The 20,131-nt window shown below is 34.4% G+C and overlaps 2 protein-coding genes across 2 annotated transcripts; both read right to left on the bottom strand.

Moving 5' to 3' along the window:
• Positions 1-3,431: 3,431 nt before the first annotated feature.
• On the bottom strand, positions 3,432-6,996 carry LOC120320348 (olfactory receptor 14A2-like). Its single transcript, XM_039369969.1, has 2 exons — positions 6,859-6,996; positions 3,432-5,327 (listed from the first exon to the last, which is right to left on the bottom strand). The coding sequence occupies exon 2, from the start codon at positions 5,315-5,317 to the stop codon at positions 4,370-4,372; it is 948 nt and encodes a 315-aa protein (XP_039225903.1). The 5' UTR covers positions 5,318-5,327; positions 6,859-6,996; the 3' UTR covers positions 3,432-4,369.
• A 6,857-nt stretch (positions 6,997-13,853) lies between these two features.
• LOC120320351 (olfactory receptor 14A16-like) lies at positions 13,854-18,785 on the bottom strand. Its single transcript, XM_039369971.1, has 2 exons — positions 18,637-18,785; positions 13,854-16,466 (listed from the first exon to the last, which is right to left on the bottom strand). The coding sequence occupies exon 2, from the start codon at positions 16,440-16,442 to the stop codon at positions 15,510-15,512; it is 933 nt and encodes a 310-aa protein (XP_039225905.1). The 5' UTR covers positions 16,443-16,466; positions 18,637-18,785; the 3' UTR covers positions 13,854-15,509.
• Between the last annotated feature and the right edge of the window lie 1,346 nt (positions 18,786-20,131).

The raw sequence follows: 20,131 nt of genomic DNA, 5'->3' as shown, positions 1-20,131 counted from the left end.
GAACTATGATAATTTCAACAGTTTCCACTGTGCTGACATGGCATTCTCTATAAAGAGGGAGAAAGGAGAAATACAATAAATTCTCATAATTACAAGATTAGTTCCTCTCTCGATATAAGAAAACTACAGGCAAAAGAAAAACCTGACACCATTGGAGGATCCAGGATATAACTCAAATATTTTATTACAAACTAACACTCATTTCTCATTCTACCTATAATTTCTTCTTCAGTATGACAGATGTCTGCAATACATTGTCATTAGCTGCTTCTTCTCCTCTTTCTCATTATTGTTATTAAAGTGGCATTAACCCACTTGTAATAAATCAATCCCAACGTATTTAAAAGTATGGCTTTCTATTTTACTCTATGGGTTTACTATTTTTTACTTCTTTAACCATGAAATCTACAGTGACACATTGCTTTTCAGTACCTTTGTAGTTTTTGAATTTATGATCTGACAGAGGATCATATCACTGATATTCTATTAGATTATAAGTGATCGTCTTGCAGGACATTACTTGCCCAATTTCTAGAAAATTCATGATTGCACTAATTCTTCAATGATGGGTCATCTTTAAACAACATGCATAAAAAAGCATTACTATCAGATTTCTATAATTTTTTCCTCAGTTATGGAAATACAATTGTTATATATTTTTAGGGCAAGATCAATATAGTTTTCGTTCTATAGCAGTACTTTGGATTGTATGTTAGGTTTTAATGATTTGTGTTCATTTATGTAATGGGAAAAAAGTGTTTTGTTGGAAAGACATTTAAAATACTTGGAAAATACCTACATTTTCTGCTCTATTTATTGCAATCTCATTATTATAATGGCAGAGTTTAGAATGCTAAAAACTCATAGTTAATGAGAAAGATGTCACTCCTTTCTCTATTTATTAAAGATTATGAAAGATAGTAAGTAATAGTAGTAAAGTTGGAAGGGACCTTGGAGGTCATCTAGTCCAACCCCCTGCTCGGGCAGGAAACCCTAAACCATTTCGGACAAATGGCTGTCCAGTCTCTTCTTAAAAACTTCCAGTGTTGGAGCATTTACTGCTTTCTGGAGGCAAGCTGTTCCACTGATTAATTGTTCTCACTGTCAGGAAGTTTCTCCTTAGTTCTAGGTTGCTTCTCTCCTTGATTAGTTTCCACCCATTGCTTCTTGTCCTGCCTTCAGGTGCTTTGGAAAATAGCTTAATTCCCTCTTCTTTATGGCAGCCCCTGAGATATTGGAATACTGCTATCATGTCCCCCCTTGTCCTTCTCTTCGTTAAACTAGACATACCCAATTCTCGCAAACGTTCCTTATATGTTTTAGCCTCCAGTCCCCTAATCATCTTTGTTGCTCTTCTCTGTACTCTTTCTAGAGTTTCAACATCTTTTTTACATCGTGGTGACCAAAACTGGATGCAGTATTCCAAGTGTGGCCTTACCAAGGCATTGAAGAGTGGTATTAGTACTTCACGTGATCTTGATTCTCTCCCTCTGTTAATGCAGCCTAGCACTGTGTTGGCCTTTTTGGCAGCTGCAGCACACTGCTGGCTCATAGTTAAGTGATTGTCTACTAGGACTCCGAGGTCCCTCTCACAGTTACTACTATTGAGCATGGTGCCACCTATGCTGTACTTGTGCATTTGGTTTTTCTTGCCTAAATGTAGAACCTTGCTTTTTTCACCATTGAATTTCATTTTGTTAGTTAGTGCCCAGTGTACAAGTCTGTCCAGATCCTTCTGTACCTGAAGCCTGTCTTCTGGAGTGTTGGCTATTCCTGCCAGCTTGGTGTCATCTGCAAATTTGATGAGTTCCCCATCTATCCCTTCGTCCAAATCGTTGATGAAGATGTTGAAGAGTACTGGGCCCAGAACAGAGCCCTGGGGCACCCCACTACACACTTCTCTCCATATAGATGCAGTTCCATTGAGGACCACTCGCTGAGTACGGCCGGTCAGCCAGCTACGGATCCATCTGGTGGTGGTTCTGTCTACCCCACATTTTTCTATCTTGTCAAGTAGTAGGTTGTGATCTACGTTATCAAATGCCTTACTGAAGTCCAAGTAAATTATGTCCACAGCATTCCTCTGATCCACTAATTTTGTCACTTGGTCAAAGAATGCAATAAGATTTGTCTGGCATGATCTATTTGTGACAAACCCATGTTGGCTTTTAGTAATGACTTTGTTTGCCTCTAGGTGTTCGTTGATTCATTGTTTGATTATCTTTTCCAGGATCTTCCCAGGTATTGAGGTCAGGCTGATAGATCTGTAATTTCCTGGATCCATTTTTTTTCCTTTTTTGAGGATGGGAACTACATCAGCTCTTTTCCAGTCCTCTGGTAGTCCCCCTGTGTTCCAGGATCTTCGAAAAATATAGTTCAGTGGCTCCGATATCACATCTGCCAGTTCCTTGAGAACTCTGGGGTGTAATCCATCTGGTCCTGGCGATTTGAACCCATCTAGGCTGGACAGGTGCTCCCTAACGATTTTCTTGCCTATCTTAACTTGTGGTTCTGTTTTGTTTTTTATGGCACTATTTTTGATAGGTTGGTCTGTTTTTTCCCTTTGTGTAAAGACAGATGCAAAAAATGAGTTAAATAGTTCTGCTTTCTCCCTGTTGCTTGTCACCTTCTTGCCACTTCCACCCACTAATGGACCAATCATTTACTTCACTTTTTTCTTGTTTTTTACATGTTGAAAGAAGCTTTTTTTGTTATTTTTGACTTTGGTCGCAAGCCTTAGTTCATTTTGAGCCTTGGCTTTCTTCACTTCATCTTTGCAGGCTCGGGCTATAATGTTTGCAAGATAATGTTTGCATTCTATTTACAATTGCTGATCAAAACCATAGTCTAGCCCACATACCTTGAAATTGGAGATATTCTCCTGCACATCTGAATCTAGCAGGGCACTTGAGAATATGCTATAATTTTCAAGGAATATAAAGCAGAATAAAGTATATGAAGATTCCCTTCTTACTTCACTGACTTGAAGCATTATTTGCTGATTGAAGCATTGTCAAAGGTATTTAAGTAGAATGGCAGAAGTAACTCGCAGTGTGCAGTGCAGACAATAATTCTATTGTTTAAGATAAAGGTAACTAATGTTTCATTCATTATGCATTTCATCTCTTCCTCTGGATACTGCAGTATTCAGAGAATTCTTAGAATTTCAGTGGCTTTACTCCCAATTCTGGGAGTATTTGTTATGACTGGAGCTGCATCACTTTATCTTTCAGTGGTCTGACTTTTTAAAACAAACATTTTGAAACTTAATGTTGAATAGAAATATATTTAACAATCGAACATGTTTTAGGAGAAATTATTTCTTTTTCATTGTATATATGTATTTCAATAGATCACTCACTTTAAAAAAGCATAAAGAATGTAATCTTGTATATATGATGTGATGAAATGCTACTTCAGTGAAGTCAGCCATTTAAATATAATAACATTTATTTATTTAATCTAAGAAGAACTTTTGATAATTATTTTAATATTGAAAAACAGTTTCTTTTTGCACATTGTATAAAACTAATACATAGGTTGAATTTCATAGTGGAGATGAATGAGAAAAAGCTGGTACACTTTCTTTAGGATAAGTATTAATTGTTCATTTTTAATACAGTAGCAGGAAAAATGACTAACAAATATTATCAAATAACTTGATAAACCATTTCTGAATATTTTCTGAGATCCTTGCTTTGTTTTCTGTCTAAAGTTAAAACTCATCTATTGAAACAAACAAACAAATAAACAAACAAACTAAAAAACTCTAGTGGGATAGCATTCTTCTTCTATATTACTCCCTTTGTCAAATGATTGTCCAAACTGATTTTAATACTTAAGAAAAAAAATCCAAACAAATAAACAATCAACTTGCTAGATCTACCACTGTGATTTATCAAAAATCATACACTGTTTTAAAATCTTCTTTTCTCTCTGCCCTTTCCGCCTATCCTAAATATACTGTAACATCCTTTAAAATAACTAGTGTTATTTTAAACTAATAAAGTGTTGTATTGTATTGTATTAAATTGATTGTATTTAATTATGCTGCATTGTTTCAATTTTGAACTAGCAACTTGTGGAAGTATGTAAATGTAAACCCAGAACATAACAGAATAGAATAATAAAATAAAAATAAAATAAAAAATAACTTGCCTGACAAAAGTTTTCTTCTCTTCTCCTATCTTCCCCTTTCCTTTCTTTTTCACATTTTTCTCATTATGTATAATTAATATTGTTTATTTTTATCAAAACTATACTAGCTGTGCCTACAAGCAAACAATAGATATATTTTAAAATAAACTATGAAGTATATAATATAGGGAGAAGGGCTGTTTGGAAAAGAAAACCTATTATCCCAATAATTTTAGAAAAACTTGGAAAAAATGTGGAAAAGTTGCCTAAGGTTTAAGAACTTGCACAAGGCATTCTGAAACTCCTTATTTCTAAAGCTGTAGATGAATGGATTCATCATAGGAGGAAAAATCACATATATCATGGCAAAAACCAAGTCTAAATAAGATGAACTATTGCTGGGAGGTCGGGCATAGACCAAAACAGCCAAACAAACAAGCACTGAGACTACAATTAGATGTGGGAGGCAAGTAGAGAGGGCCTTTTTCTGTCCGAGTACAGAAGGGATCTGTAGTACAGCTTTGAATATCCATACATAACTTGTAATGATGAAGATAAAGCATCCAATCCCTAGGCTAGAGCCCACTACAAGAAGAACAGCTTCCACTAGGTATAGGTCAGAGCAAGAAAGTTTCAGTAGTTTAGGGATTTCACAGAAAAATTGGTCAATTTTATTTGAGCAGAAAGTTATTGAAAATGTGCCACTTGTATGCAGTGTGGCATAAAGGAAACCAGTTATCCACACAATGGCTACCATTTTAATACAGGCCCCACTGTTCATTATTGTTTCATATTGTAATGGATTGTAAATAGCAACATGACGGTCATGTGCCATTACTGTTAAAAGAAAGATCTCAGATGCATCAAAGAAAAAGAAAAAGAAAACTTGAATGGCACATTCAAAATAAGAGATGAAACTATTGTTCATGAGTGAGTTCAGTATGGATTTGGGTATAATGGATGATATGGAACCAATATCAATAATTGCCAGGTTCATTAAGAAGAAGTACATTGGTGTGTGCAGATGATGGTCGAGAGCAATTGAAATGATGGTGAAAAGGTTCCCCAGCAAGGTGATCAGGTATACTGTTAGAAACAGGAAGAAATATAAGATCTGTAATTCTCGAACTTGAGAAAATTCCAGAAGAAAGAATCCAGAATTGGAGGTAAGATTTGACATTCTGTTCTCTCTGTGGGAAGAAGAAGAAGGATTAGTTTTTTAAAAAAAGATTGCTCTGATAATATAGTGCCCTTAAATTGAATCATTTAGTTTATATTAACTAATGAGTTAAAAAAATCAGATGAGCAGAACAATTGATCTTTAAATCAGTTTTTACTTTTTGGTAAAGGAACAGTATCTCAGACACTGTAATTTTTCACTCTAAATGTATATGACTATATTGTTTACATATGGGAGATTTCTGAACAAGTTGACAATTGATTAATGTATGTTTAAAAAATCATCCTTAAAATGCCAAGATCCTTTAAAAGGATTTGAAACATTAATTAATTTGGTGCATTATCATGTTTCAAGGTTAATAAAGAGAAGACAAGATGTAAATAAAAATATGAAAGTAGAATATGAAACACAATTGATAAATAAAAGATTGAAAAGAAGATAACAAAGATGAATATTAAGATTGAAAAGAAGGTAACAAAGCTGAATATCATATGGTAGTTATGAATTGTATGTTATTTCAAAATAAGTATATTAAAACATAGAATGAAGCTATGAAGATATATTAGGATGAGAGAATCATTGCTGGGCAGACTTTTCATACAATCAGTCAGGATTTAATTTTCAGCATGGTTTAATTTTTGACCAGAGTTAAAAATCCTAGAATAAAATAATAAATAACAGATAAAATCTATATTAAAATCACACTTTGGCATCCAATCTATCAGGTACACATGAGCAAAACACAGCTTTGCCTAACTATACTATAATATCAATCCTTAAACTGTGAGACTCCTAGTCATTAAATACTAAAATACAAAAAAATAGTAATACAAAAGGATTTACTGCATTAGTTGTGTGAAATAGCTATAGTGGGTTAATCATATGTTCCCAATTAATCCCCAGTGCTGCTGTGCAGAATCTAACTATCTGCACTGTAATCACAATCTGTTCATCCTTAAGCAGCAACTGGAGATAAGCAATGTCAGAATGGCAAGGTACCTATGAATTATTGGAAGGGTTTTTTTTAAATATCTCTATAGAAAGAGCATTGAAGGAGTATATGCCCATTGATATCCACCTCTCCTGAATCACAGGAACAGAGTCTTATTGTCAATGTATTTTTTTTATATATATTTACTGTGCAGGACAGCCGATGGAAGTACATGGCACCGTGAAAGCGAAAATGCTTTCCAGTGGTTCACTGTCTCCAACTGGCGAAGATAACTGGCAGGAATAACAATATATCTAATATAGTCTGGAGACAGAAACGATGGAGCTTTCCCTAAGCCCACTTGCCTCTCAATGTCCTCTACCCTTATTTTGCTTGGTCATAGTCCAACTTGAATAATTTGATTTATCAAATTCAGAGTTATTTTGTAGACTAATAAGCAGCCACATCTGAGTCCATAAATCTGATGTGCAATTCAAACATGAAGTCTGATGGAAAACTAGCAACATTCTTGTATTTTGTCTTGACCATTATATTGTGATGTGGTGATTGATGACAAGGAAAATAATAAATTATAAATGTATTTACTTACTTTACTTGCAAATTTCACTAAGATTTATTTGCAGTTCTAGGATAATGCTGGTTTTGGTAACTCAGCCATGCCTTTTTGTTCACTGAAGCGTTTTTATGATTCCTTTGAAAATTGCCACATTATTAAGTATTATTTCTTCCAATCAATATGGGATTTAAAGGATTTGTTGCATCTGTAAATGAATTTGATTTTGATTCAGCTTCTTTGACATGACTTCAATACCCAAGAGTCCACCACAAATAATTAAAAATAGTTCCTCATTAAAAAAAAAGCTTGGTCTATACATAGTTTCTGTTATTGATAAACTTATTGGGTTAAATTATTCTTGGTCCCATTGCCTCATCTCTTAATTGTTTTCAGTATGTTTTTCACATTTATGGTCAGAGTTAAAAAAAATACCCTGTGCTATGTATTTTCTACACAGTACAACCCATACTATAAAAATATAATTGGTAATGACAATCACATCATTTCTCTTGCTGACTTTTACTATGGTCATGTAATTCCCAATTAAATATTAGTGAACATTACAGCAGAAAACTATTCTATCAAAAAGCTATTTCTCAATTGCAGAAATTTCTTTGACTTTTAGGTTAAAAGTGATTATGCTTCCAATATTTCTTTTTAATAGCAGAAGAGTCTTGACAATTGTTTATTTCAATCGGATGTGTGATCTAAATTTACTGTACAGCTGTTCAATGAAGTGTTGCCTCTTTAAAATCAAGTTCAAATGAAATATAGTTTTGCTTTTGTTTGTAGAACCATGAGCAAAAACCAAGAAACATTAAGTCCTTTCTTTTTTATTTAATTTGTTGTTGAAAATTCATTCTCAAATGAATGTGTCTTACCCAGTGCGTGTGTGTGTAAGTGTGTGTATATGCATGCATGCATGGGTGCATGTATGTAAAGAGCTAAGATCATAAACCCAAATCACAGCCCACTTCTTTATACATGTGTAGTGTCTTTATTTTAGATTGTCCTCATTTTTCAGGTATTCCTTATTTGTTTAATGACAATGGTAAAGCAATATCAAGCTCAACAAGGTTTAGAAAGGCAGGAAATCATCGGGAAATAATGCTGAACACTCCAAGTAGCTCTCACATATTTATCATTGCTTTGGTCTTCCTGCCCCAAATCCACATAAGCAATGTCATTCCACTCACAAGTAAGATCACATTGCATTTTTCTGGTCCTTCATTGCTTCAGAGACCAGTGTTGACACCTAAACAACAAAATGCTTAAATTAATCATAGGACACTGCACTGTTCTACCCACTTCAGATCAAAGAGCACTACAACTCATCTGAATCTAATGTCAGTTCATATATCATGTATCAGGGCCTGTGGCATGTAAGGCTTTAATGGCCAGCACCATGAATCATATCAAGAACTAAACTGATAACCAGTGCAGCTCAAAAGGCACGGACTGGTCCAGTCACCACTGCTGGACCAGTTGAAGCTTGAGGATTGTTTTTCAAAGCAAACTCATGTAGATGACATTAAAATATAATATAATATAGTAAACTATAGAAGAACACAACACAACACAATACAACATAACTATAATGTAATATATAGATTTTTAAGTGCTTGATTCATGATCTGCACAGGCCAAAGTACATTTTTAAGACTTTCATATGTCTATCATTACATTAATGCTGGAGTAGCATATACATTAAAGAAAAGATGGAGACATCATTTCAATTGGAAGCTTGTCAAGTAAAGGGAACCACAAAAGAAATGATCAAATAGATAGGAATAGAAATGAGTTATCCCCAGATACAATATCAAATATCCTATTTATACTTTCAAATGTAACAAATGCTTCCCCATGGAAGCACTCATTAATATGTCTCCTTCACTAATATATTAATCTGATCCCTATTAAAAAGCCATGTCTATAGGATAAGTGTGCATCCCTTATACTGTATGAGACATGACATATATAGATTAATGAAATAAAAATGAATTTCAACAACTGTAGAATCAGGCTGCAGTATAACAAAATTGGCAAAAGTGAATATTTTCTGAATATACCATATAACAGACAGTAACAAATTCAGATGTATAATTGCAGCCATCCCCAATGCTGATATGCTCACTACAGCTAAAACTGATGCCAGTGAATATTCTGCAAACCATCCCAAGGAAAAAAAATTCTACTCAAGAACTTGGGTGCAATAGACCTTGACTGACAACTTGTTACTTAGCAACTGTTTTCAATGTCAACATATCAATAATAATAAAAATAACAACAACAATAGCAATAATAATAATAATAAAAAAAAATAAATAATAATAATAATAATAATAAAGTTGGGAGGGACTTTGGAGGTCATCTAGTCCAACCCCCTGCTTAGGTAGGAAACCCTATACCATTTCAGACAAATGGCTGTCCAGTCTCTTCTTAAAAACTTCCAGTGTTGGAGCATTCACCACTTCTGGAGGCAGGTTGTTCCACTGGTTAATTGTTCTAACTGTCAGGAAGTTTCTCCTTAGTTCTAGGTTGCTTCTCTCCTTGATTAGTTTCCATCCATTGCTTCTTGTCCTGCCTTGGAAAATAGCTTGACTCCCTCTTCTTTGTGGCAGCCCCTGAGATATTGGAACACTGTTCTCATGTCCCCCCTCGTCCTTCTCTTCATTAAACTAGATATACAATTCCAGCAGCGTTTCCTTATATGCTTTAGCCTCCAGTCCCCTAATCATCTTTGTTGCTCTTCTCTGTACTCTTTCTAGAGTCTCAACATCTTTTTTACACCATGGTGACCAAAACGATGCAGTATTCCAAGTGTGGCCTTACCAAGGCATTGTAAAGTGGTATTAATACTTCACATGATCTTGATTCTATCCCTCTGTTAATGCAGCCCAGCACTGAGTTGGCTTTTTTGGCAGCTGCAGCACACTGCTGGGTCATATTTAAGTGATTGTCCACTAGGACTCTGAGGTCTCCGAAGACTCCGAGGACTCCGAGGTCTATTGAGCAAGGTACCCCCTATGCTATACCTGTACATTTGGTTTTTCTTGCCTAAATGTAGAACCTTACTTTTTTCACCATTGAATTTCATTTTGTTAGATAGGGAGTTTCAGCCTTCAAGGTTCTTATGATTGTTCAACTGAACACATGACTGCACTTTGGGCACTCAGCAACATGACTGTATTATGGCCATTTGCAGCATCTCATGGTCACATGAACATGTTTTCAATGGTTTTGTCAAAAATCAGAATGTACTTTCAGTTTTTGGCAAAAGCACATCATAGCGAACAAGGGGGTTAGCTTAACAACCATGGCATTCATTTAATAGCTTCCACAGAAATGATCATCAAATTGGGTCATTTATGTGATTGATTCAATTTATGGTTGCCATAACATATGACTATATTGGAAGGCTCCATTATGGTTGTATGTCAAAGACTATCTGTAACCTAGTATTCATTATACCTTGTGTCCAGTTCTTGCTTTTCAGAAAGCTTTGCCAGGAGCCAATTAAATGGATTCTGTGGAGAAACCACAATATTCTCATCCCCTAGGATAGGGGTGTCAAACTTGCCACGTCACGTGACATGTCACAACGTATCATGACTTTTTTCCCATTGCTGGAGCTGGGGTGGACATGGTTTTGGCATGATGCATCCAGCCCATGGGCTGGCAGTTTGACACCCTTGCCCTAGGAGACACCAATTTTCATATGAAAATTCAAAAAGTTGATCTGTCAGTCTTTTATGAAATGCTGTATTATCTTCATTTATGGCATAAATTCCCAATATCAAACAAAGTCTTAGCCCCGTGTAGATCAACTTCCACCCTAATATATTTTATCACACATAGTGGACATCAATATAATAAAACAATGTAAGTATGTGACTAAGAAGTATAGTTAAAAACAGAATTAAGAACAAGATTAAAATTTACAAGTTAAAATGAAAATCAGGATTTAAAAAATTAGAAGGCTGAAGGATGGAGGGGTGCCCTAAAACCACCAGCTATCCCCCAGGTCACATCATAATCTTAAGATCCCATGTTAATTGGAAAAGCCATATTTTAATATTCTTTGAGAAAACCATTAGTGTAGAGGCTTGCCTCACTTCTGTGAGAAAGATACCCCAAAGGATGGGGACAACAGAATCTTCTCCTACATCCTGGTCAAAATTCTTTAACTAATGGGATTCACAGCATGCCATCTCTGCTTCATTGGGTGGGACAAGTCAATATAATTGGCATGAGACAGTTCCTCTCCTCTCTTCTCCTCTCCTCTCCTCTCCTCTCCTCTCCTCTCCTCTCCTCTCCTCTCCTCTCCTCTCCCTTTTTTCCACTTTGCAAATTAAGTAGGGTTCATATTGAGTTTAATTAGTGCCCAAAATATACTAGTTATGCCTACAAACAATTTGTACTATATATCAGAATAAACTATGAAATATACATATAATGCAGTGAGAGGTCTTTTGGAAAAAATAATTTTCCCAATAATTTTTGAACAAACATGGAAAGAGCATTAAACAGTTTTCTAGCATTTAAGAATTTACATGAGACAAACTGAAACTATTTATTTCTAATCCTATAAATGAATGACTTCATCATAGGAGAAATAATCACATATTATGGCAAAAACTAAGTCTAAATAAGATTAACTATTGCTGGGAGATCTAGTAGAGACAAAAAACAATACAAATGTACAGTAAAACAACAGTGAGGTAAGTGGACGGGACCTTTTGCTGTACAGGAGGGATTTGAAGTACAATGTTGAAGATCCATACATAACTTGTAGAGGTAAAGACAAAGCATCCCACCCCTAGGCTAGAATTTACTACGAGAAGAACAACTTCAACTAGGTATAGGTCAGAGGAAGAAAGTTTCAGTAGCTTAGGTATTTTACAGAAAAAATGGCCATCTTTATTTGAACAGAAGGTTATTGAAAATATACTGCTTGTGTGTGTAGCGGGGCTGTCTGAGAGTGTTTACAGGAGCTTGATTGGGAAGGGAGAGATTGGGACAGCTGCTGCTGGCTTTGGGTGTGGCCAGCATGGGCAGAAGGAAAAGATAGAAAAGGGAAGGAAAGGAAAGGGATGGGGTGGCTGTTGCAGTTTGTCAGATGAAGGTAAAGAGGGAGTGGAAGTTTTATTTGCTTTTCTTTGTAAAGAGGATATTTTAAACAGAGGCTAGAGAGAGGAAGAATAAAATTCTATGGAATTTTATTGCTTTCCTTCGTAAGGAGGATATTTCAAATGGAAGAGAGAGAGAGAGTGGAGTTTTATTGCTTCCTTCGTAAGGAGGATATCTCAAACGGAGGCAAGGGGGAATGTGTAGAAAGGAATTGGCTGAGGCTCCTAGCCTCAGATTTTAACAGTAAAGATAAAGGGGGGAGGGCTTTGACGCTGAAACCTAACTGAGAAGAAACAACAGAAGGAGAGGAGAGACTGGTGGTGGCTACTGTTGCTGCGAAGCCTGAAGGCTATTTGGACTGTGACTATTGCTGCTGGTACAGGTTTTAGACATTGTGGGGGAGTTGCCCTGGGGGACGAGCTATTGCTACAACACACTGAATGTTGTTGTTTCTACTACCGTCTGGAGCCAGGGTTTTCCTCCATCCCACTATAACGGACTTGGGCTATTGGATACCATCATAGCATTGACTATCATGACTGGTTATTTTTGTTCCTAGAAGCCCCTCCTTGATGACAAGATCCTACTACCCACTAATTCTGCATGAGCTCCAGCTGGAAGAGATATCTTATCAACCCCTAGAGAGCACTACTGCAGGGCTTGACAAAGAGGGACGGGGCTGGGAGGGCCTGGTTTTTGGTGGCCTCTGAGGAGGTAACACTACATGTGCAATATGGCATAAAGCAAACCAGTTATCCACACTATGGCTACCATTTTAATATAGTTTCCACTGTTATTATTGCTTCATACTATAATAGATTAGTAATAGCTATTACTATTAAGAGACAGGTCTCAAATTCATTGAAGAAAAAGAAAACTTGAATGGCATATTTAGAATACAAAATGAAATTTCTGCTCATGGGTGAATTCAACACAGATTTGGGTATAATGGATGAAATTGAAGTTATATAAATAATTGATAATATAATTAAGAAAAAGTACATCAGTTTGTGCAGATGATGGCCAAGGACAATTGAAATGATGGTGAAAATATTTTCCAGCAATGTGATAATGTATATTGCTAGGAAGAGGAAGAAGTGTAAGATCTGTAACTCTTGAACTTGAGATAACTTCAGAAGCAGGAACTCAGAGTCATAATAGATAAGATTTGGCATTCTGTGCTCTCTTTAGGAAGAAAAGCAAAAAGGATGAATAGAAATTGATTGCTCTGATAATACAATGTTCTTGAATAATTTATGTTGATTAAGGAGTTGAAAAATTCAGGTACGAAGAATGATTGGTGTCTAAATCCATTTTATCTTATTGGTAAAGGAATAGTATTTCAGTTATCAAAAATTTCCACTCTAAATATATTTGGCTACAACATTTTCATATGGGATATTTCTGAACAAGTTGCCAATTGACTAATGTATTTTTTTTTTAAGTAGTTCAGGTTTGACACTGAGAAAAAATACTACTGCAATACCATGACAAAAGAGTATTGTTTGGCAGTTCTTTCACTTTTCCATTTGATGTTTTATTGATTCACAATAGTTATTCCCATTACCTTTAAAAACTCAAAGTCCTTTAAAGAAATTGAAATGTTAAAGAATTTGGCCTATTAGCTGGTGTCAAGATTAATAAAGAGAAGGCAAAGATAATAATAAAAATATTGTATCACTATGACAATTATGACTTACACTTTATAACTATGTTAACATGTGGAATAAAGTTACAAAGACACATTAAGATGGGAGAAACCACAAATCTCATTGCTCGGGAGAATTTTCATGCAATCAATCAGGAATTTAACTTCAGTATTTGACCAGCATGGTAGTAATCTTATCTTGTATCACAATAATACACAAAATATGCATTGTAACAACATCGACAAAGGAATGAAATTAACAAGGTAAGAAGAAACTAACAATACTCTACTCTTCCTAAATATCCTCATCAGTGATGGCAAATTAGAAACAGAAATCTATCATAAAACTACCCACACCAACCAACTGCTCCACTACAGTATAAAATCCAACTTTTCACAAAAGAAGCTATTTAGATGAGCACAAATACATTGAAGCAATCCTGAATATCAGAAAAATAAAAGAGATCGTCTGTATAACATCTTCCAACAAAATGGATATCTATGTAATTTTATCAAAAAGTGCTTGAACACTCAAACCAATATTGCACAATCAACACAAGCTGTGAAAATAATAACACTGCCACACATCAAAAACATATCAGAAACCACCAATAGACTATTACAATCACATGCCATCACTATAGCTGGTAGAAATGATCTTAGAACCACTGAAGTATATTTTTTAAAGATCCTGGAGCATTGCAGAACTACCAGAAGACTTGGAAAGAGCTGGTGTGGTTCCCATATTTGAAAAGGAGGAAAAATTGGATCCAGGAAACTAGACCAATCAGCCTGACATCAATACCTGGGAAAATTCTGGAAAAGATAATCAAGCAACTGATCTGTGAACAACTAGAAACAAGCAAAGAAATTACTGGAAGCCAACATGAATTTATCCAAAACAGATCATGCCAAACAAACATCATTGTATTATTTAACAAAGTAATTAAATTAGTGGAAAAGTGAAATGCTGCTGACATAGTATTTATTTATTTATTTATTTAATATATAGACTGCCCATCTTACCTTAAGATAATTTTGACAAAGTAAACTAAAACCTACTTGTGGGATAGACAGCATCACCACCAATTGAATTAGTAATTGGCTAATCAACTACACTCAATGTGCAGTCTTCAAAGAGATTACATCTACATGAAGGGAAGCATGCAGAGGGTAAACCAAAGTTCTGTCTCAGGCTCAGTACTCTTGAACATCTTCATAATAATTTAGATGAGGGGATAGAAAAGGAACTCATCAAATTTTCAGATGATACCAAGCTGGGGAGAATAGCCAACATTTTAGAAGATAGGTTCAAGATCCAGAAGGACCTTGAGAGACTTGAACACTGGACCTATCCAATAAAATACAATTCAGTTATGAAAAAAGAAGGTTTTACAATTAGTTAGGAAAAACAAAATGCACAAGTATTGAATAGATGGTATGGGACTCATCAGCAGTAATTGTGAGAGGAACTCAAACTATTGTTTGTAACCAGCTATAGCCCTAAGTAAAGCAAAATACCCAGCAGTCTCTCCCCCCCCCAAAAAAAATGAGTCATACAAAACATACAGAGTAAGGGCAGTAACAGCAACTAATGTAGGATAAACAAGCAGAAGATTACAAGAGTGCATCCATCAACACCAACTAGCACTCAGAATACTTCCAAACTTACATAAGTTAAAGATTCAGATTAATTTCTGATATATCTTCCTGCTACAATCACACAGTACTGACATGTCTTTCTATATGCACATTCAACATTTGATTTTGTTTTTAGTTTTCAAATTAAATGACTTTGAAGCAAAATATAAAACAAATTAGCTTTCATCACATTAAAGAAGAATTAGCAGAAATATGAAGAATTCCTTTATTTCAGCCTCTAACATATTAGGCTGAAAAATTGACATTACTTTTTTTCTGAAGAAGGTTTGAAACCTAATAGTTTTTTTAAGGCAAGTCCGATGTCTTTGTTTCTTAGACCATAAATTATTGGGTTCAGTAGTGGGGGCATTAAAGAATATATAATAGTAAATAATAAATTCAGATGTGATTCAATGTTAGTGTTGGGCTTCAAATAAGCAAACATTGTAGTTGACATAAATATAGAAAATACAATGAGATGTGGAAGGCAGGTTGAGAACACTTTTTTTTCCCCATGAACTGATGGAATTCTCAACACTATAATCAAAATCTTTGTATAAGAGAGAATGACAAAGGTAAAGCAAACTAAACCTAAACTACAACTTAATAAAATAATTAAAATTTCATGAAAATACCAGTCTGAGCAGGAAAGAGTAAGCAAATGTGGAATTTCACAGAAAAATTGATTGGCAACATTAGAGCAAAAAGTGTTTGCAAATGTGCCTGCAGTGTGTACTAATCCATAAAGAAGACCACTTATCCATGTGCTAGCAATGATTTGCTTGCAGACTGTTCTACTCATCACCATCTCATAATGTAAAGGTTTGCAAATGGCAATATAGCGATCATATGCCATGACTGTGAGAAGAGAGAAATCAGACCCCATGAAAAAGATAAGGAAAAAAACCTGAGCAACACATCCAGAATAAGAAATGTATCTAGTATTCTTGAGAGAATTGATCATGGATTTGGGGATAATGACTGAAACTTGACCAATGTCTTGTATGGCCAAGTTCATTAGAAAGAAGTACATGGGGCAATGTAGGTGACTGTCAAAAATTACTGCAGAGATTATAAGAACATTTGCCATAACTATTCCCAAGTACAGTATCAGGAATGCAACAAAATGCAATATCTGAAGTTCTGAATTTGTTGTAAATTCAAGAAGAAGAAATCCAGAGATTGTTTGATTGCTCATTGCTTCATGAGATATTTTCTGTCCCTGGGAAGAAACAAAATAAAACTTTTTGAAAATATAATTTTACAGTTAAATTGTAATTTCTTCTTGCCATGAAACATTGACAAATAATTTAAAGTCTATAAGTGTTCGGATTTCTAGTAGTGTGTTCATAAAGTAAATGAAGTTGTAACTATTGATTTTTATAAATCACTGGCTTCTTCATGTATTATTAAACATTGTGAAAAAGATCAATACATTTGATATGTAGTGGGAGTAAGCTGTTCTTCCTTGTTCATATTCCCTTTTCAGTATCCATGAATGTGAAAATATAAACCAGAAGACAGAGACAATAGAATAGCCCAATTATGGTGGTGTGGTGGTTCCTTATAATTCTTTATTTTCCTTTATTTTTGTTTATTTATTACATTTGTTTGCAGCCCATCTTCCCACAAGGTTACTTTTATTATAGAGGAGTATTAATTATGCTTTTTATGAAAGTTTTTTTGGAAATCATAGTTAAAATTATGATAACTGGATTTAGATAGGATATTACATCTCAAATTTGATGATGTATCATGTAAACCAGATTAATAAATATATGATTGGATTTAATAACATTTAAATTAAAATTAGTCTTGCAAAAATGTGTAAGAATGACTTTGATAGAAATTTCCACCTCTAAAGAAATATATTTAATTTCTTAAAGCTTGATATTTTTAGTCTCTTAGTCTGCTAATGAAAAATAACATTTTCTGACTTTTTGATCTGATTATTCAATTTTTTATTGAACATATTTTTTTAAAAATCATAACCCAATCTATATTAAAATGGTCTGCTATTAGAGCAGTCTGCTATTCAACCCAGTGACTGGTGTCATTTTTTAAAAAAAATCTCAATATTGAATTATGATTAAATATGCTTTGCAAACAACATTTTATAAGGTAGCTAAATTTGTTTAAAATATGTCAGCTACTTAAAAATAATCTGTACATCAATGAAAGAAATAAAAGAGGTTTTTTTTTCAAAGAAATAGTAATGAATGATCCAACACTGAAAGTTTTTAAGAAGAGACTGGACAGCCATTTGTCCGAAATGGTACAGGGTTACTTGCTGAGCAGGGGTTGGACTTGATGACCTCCAAGTCGCTTTCAACTTTATTATTATTATTATTATCATTATTATTATCATTATCATTATTAATGTCATATACTAATCACTACTACTACACTCATCAAAATGTTATACCTGAGGTGGCACATCAAACCAGATAGGATTAAAATGATAGGGATATTTTTTTTTCTAATAAATATATCAGCATAATTCACAAAGTGATGAAGAGATTATTTAATCAATCTGGAAAATATCTATAATATTTTAAGGATTTAAGAAATATTCCAGGGATGTTATATAAGGGAATTAAGCAATGTAGCAAGAGATTACTGCACACAGAAATATAGTAAATCACTTACACATTTTTGCTTAGTGGACTTCATTACAAGATGATACTTATATATTTTTCCAGTAAAGCAAGAACTTTATGTACTTTTATCCATACTTTTTCTAGAGATGAAAAATGTGCTACACTTGACAGAAACTATATGAAATATATTTATTACATCTTTGTAAATTTGATCTCAGTGCTCCAAAAGAATCTCAAGAGTACATGACTGTGGGAAATTAACTAAGTTATTTTCTGATTATAGTTCCACTATAATCCAACCGGATGACTAAAGGACTGCAATGGATTTATTAATCAACAATAGTGTTTGCATTCCTGATCCTAGTTTAAATCCTTCCAATATATCTTAAAGAAATTGAATTGTGTTAAATTAACTTCAATACTATTGCAGTATGGTTGTCAACTTTCACTTTAGCATAAAATATAATAGAGCAGGAAAATCATTTTAGCAATTATCAGTATAAATTCATGATTACCAAAGATGAAACTCACTTTTCTGTGATTTGAAAGGAATCTACCATTTTCATAAATGCTATTTCTAACTTTCTGTAATGGGACCAGAGTAATTCCTCAAGTTAACACATTGAGTATAGTCTGTAATCTGAAAGTCTATGAGTTCATTTCTCCATAAAGGATTGGAATCCAAGGGAACAGCAACTATATATGTCAAAGAATCCCAAATAAGATGAAACCATTCACATACTCTCTTCCGTGATCTTTCTTTTGTTGAAGCCTCTAGAAATACACATTTACCTTTGATAATATCCAAAAGGCAATAGGTTTCAAAGTGTTGGAACTGAAACTTCAAGAACTCACTTCCATATCTGGAAAGCACTAGACTGGAAAAGGCTACTGCATACTATAATTAATTCATATACAGTAGTCACTTCAAGTAAAGGACACTAATCCATGTGCCCATGTATGCTGAAAGTTTTTACTTTTTTAAAATAAACCATGTATCAAGGGAATTTATAATAAATATAGCACAATGTAACATCATGGAAGAGAGAACGCGAGGGAATGGAATAAAGCTGACAAAGTAATGACAACCTGGGAAGCTACCAACCAATCTGAATTGCAGTATAAGATGGTACCGTAAAGGAGATATGAATTCTGTGGATTGGATGAAATAACAGAACAAAAATGAGGACATAGGTATACCATGGTACCATTAGCAATGGAATGTTCATATTTTGATCAATTGTGATATTATTTTAAATAAATATAATATTTAAATTAAAAACCATAAAATTGCCTATTCTGCAGGACATTCTATCTTGACTAGCAGCTACTTATAATAATGTAGCAGCCTGTATACCTGTATCATCATCATCATCATCATCATCATCATCATCATCATCATCATCATCATTTTAGCCATTGTCTATCCACTGCGGGATGAAGGCCTCCTCTGTCCTGAGCTTTCTTTTGCCAATTGGACTTGTAATATTTGCTGATATTATCAATTTATTTTGTTTTAGTTCTATTTTGTGGATGCTTTTATCAAATGGGATCCATTCTTTGATTACCTTGGTCCACCTGCCATTAGTTCTTCTTGCTATGTGACCAGCCCATTTCCATTTCAATTCTTTAACTCTCTTGATGATATTGTTTGTTCATTTGTTCTCTAATTCATGTGCAGGTCTTTCAGTCTTGTCTTGTAATGCAGTGCATGTATATTTCCATGGCTCTTGGTGCCACTCATAGATAATAATAATAATAATAATAATAATAATAATAATAATAATAATAATAATAACAACAGGTCCTGGGTAAGGACTCGATAGGTAGACAAAATGCCAAATCCAGTCTGAACATCTGGCTGACTGTGCGATGATTGATAATAATAATAATAATAATAATAATAATAATAATAATAATAATAATAATAATAAGAATAAGAAGAAGAGAAGAAAAGAAGAAGAAAGAAGAAGAAGAAGAAGAAGAAGAAGAAGAAGAAGAAGAAGAAGAAGAGAATGAAGAAGAAGAAGAAGAGAAAAGGAAGAAGAAGAAGAAGAAGAGAGCTATGCCAGAGGTTCAACCATATTGGACAGGTCTCATCAGAGGAGTCAGACAAAGAGTGTCTCTCCCATAAAAAATATGGTGAGGCGTAAATTGCAGAATGCCATACCGGCTCGGACGTCGCCCAGGTTAACAAGGTCCGCACTAGATATTGCAGTTCCTGGATATCTGGTGAAAAATGGGTTACAGGACTCAGGACTGTTGGCTGAGCAACCAGGGCCAGCAT

The sequence above is a fragment of the Crotalus tigris genome, unplaced genomic scaffold (genome assembly GCF_016545835.1).
Source record: "Crotalus tigris isolate CLP2741 ecotype Arizona unplaced genomic scaffold, ASM1654583v1 scf7180000021329.891317, whole genome shotgun sequence".
NCBI classification, from domain to species: Eukaryota; Metazoa; Chordata; class Lepidosauria; order Squamata; family Viperidae; genus Crotalus; species Crotalus tigris.
This window is presented reverse-complemented; position numbering and strand designations above follow the sequence as displayed.

Coding starts and splice junctions, on each gene's coding strand:
- LOC120320348 (XM_039369969.1), bottom strand. CDS start 5,317: ATGTCAAATCTTACCTCCAATTCTGGATTCTTTCTTCTGGAATTTTCT.
- LOC120320351 (XM_039369971.1), bottom strand. CDS start 16,442: ATGAGCAATCAAACAATCTCTGGATTTCTTCTTCTTGAATTTACAACA.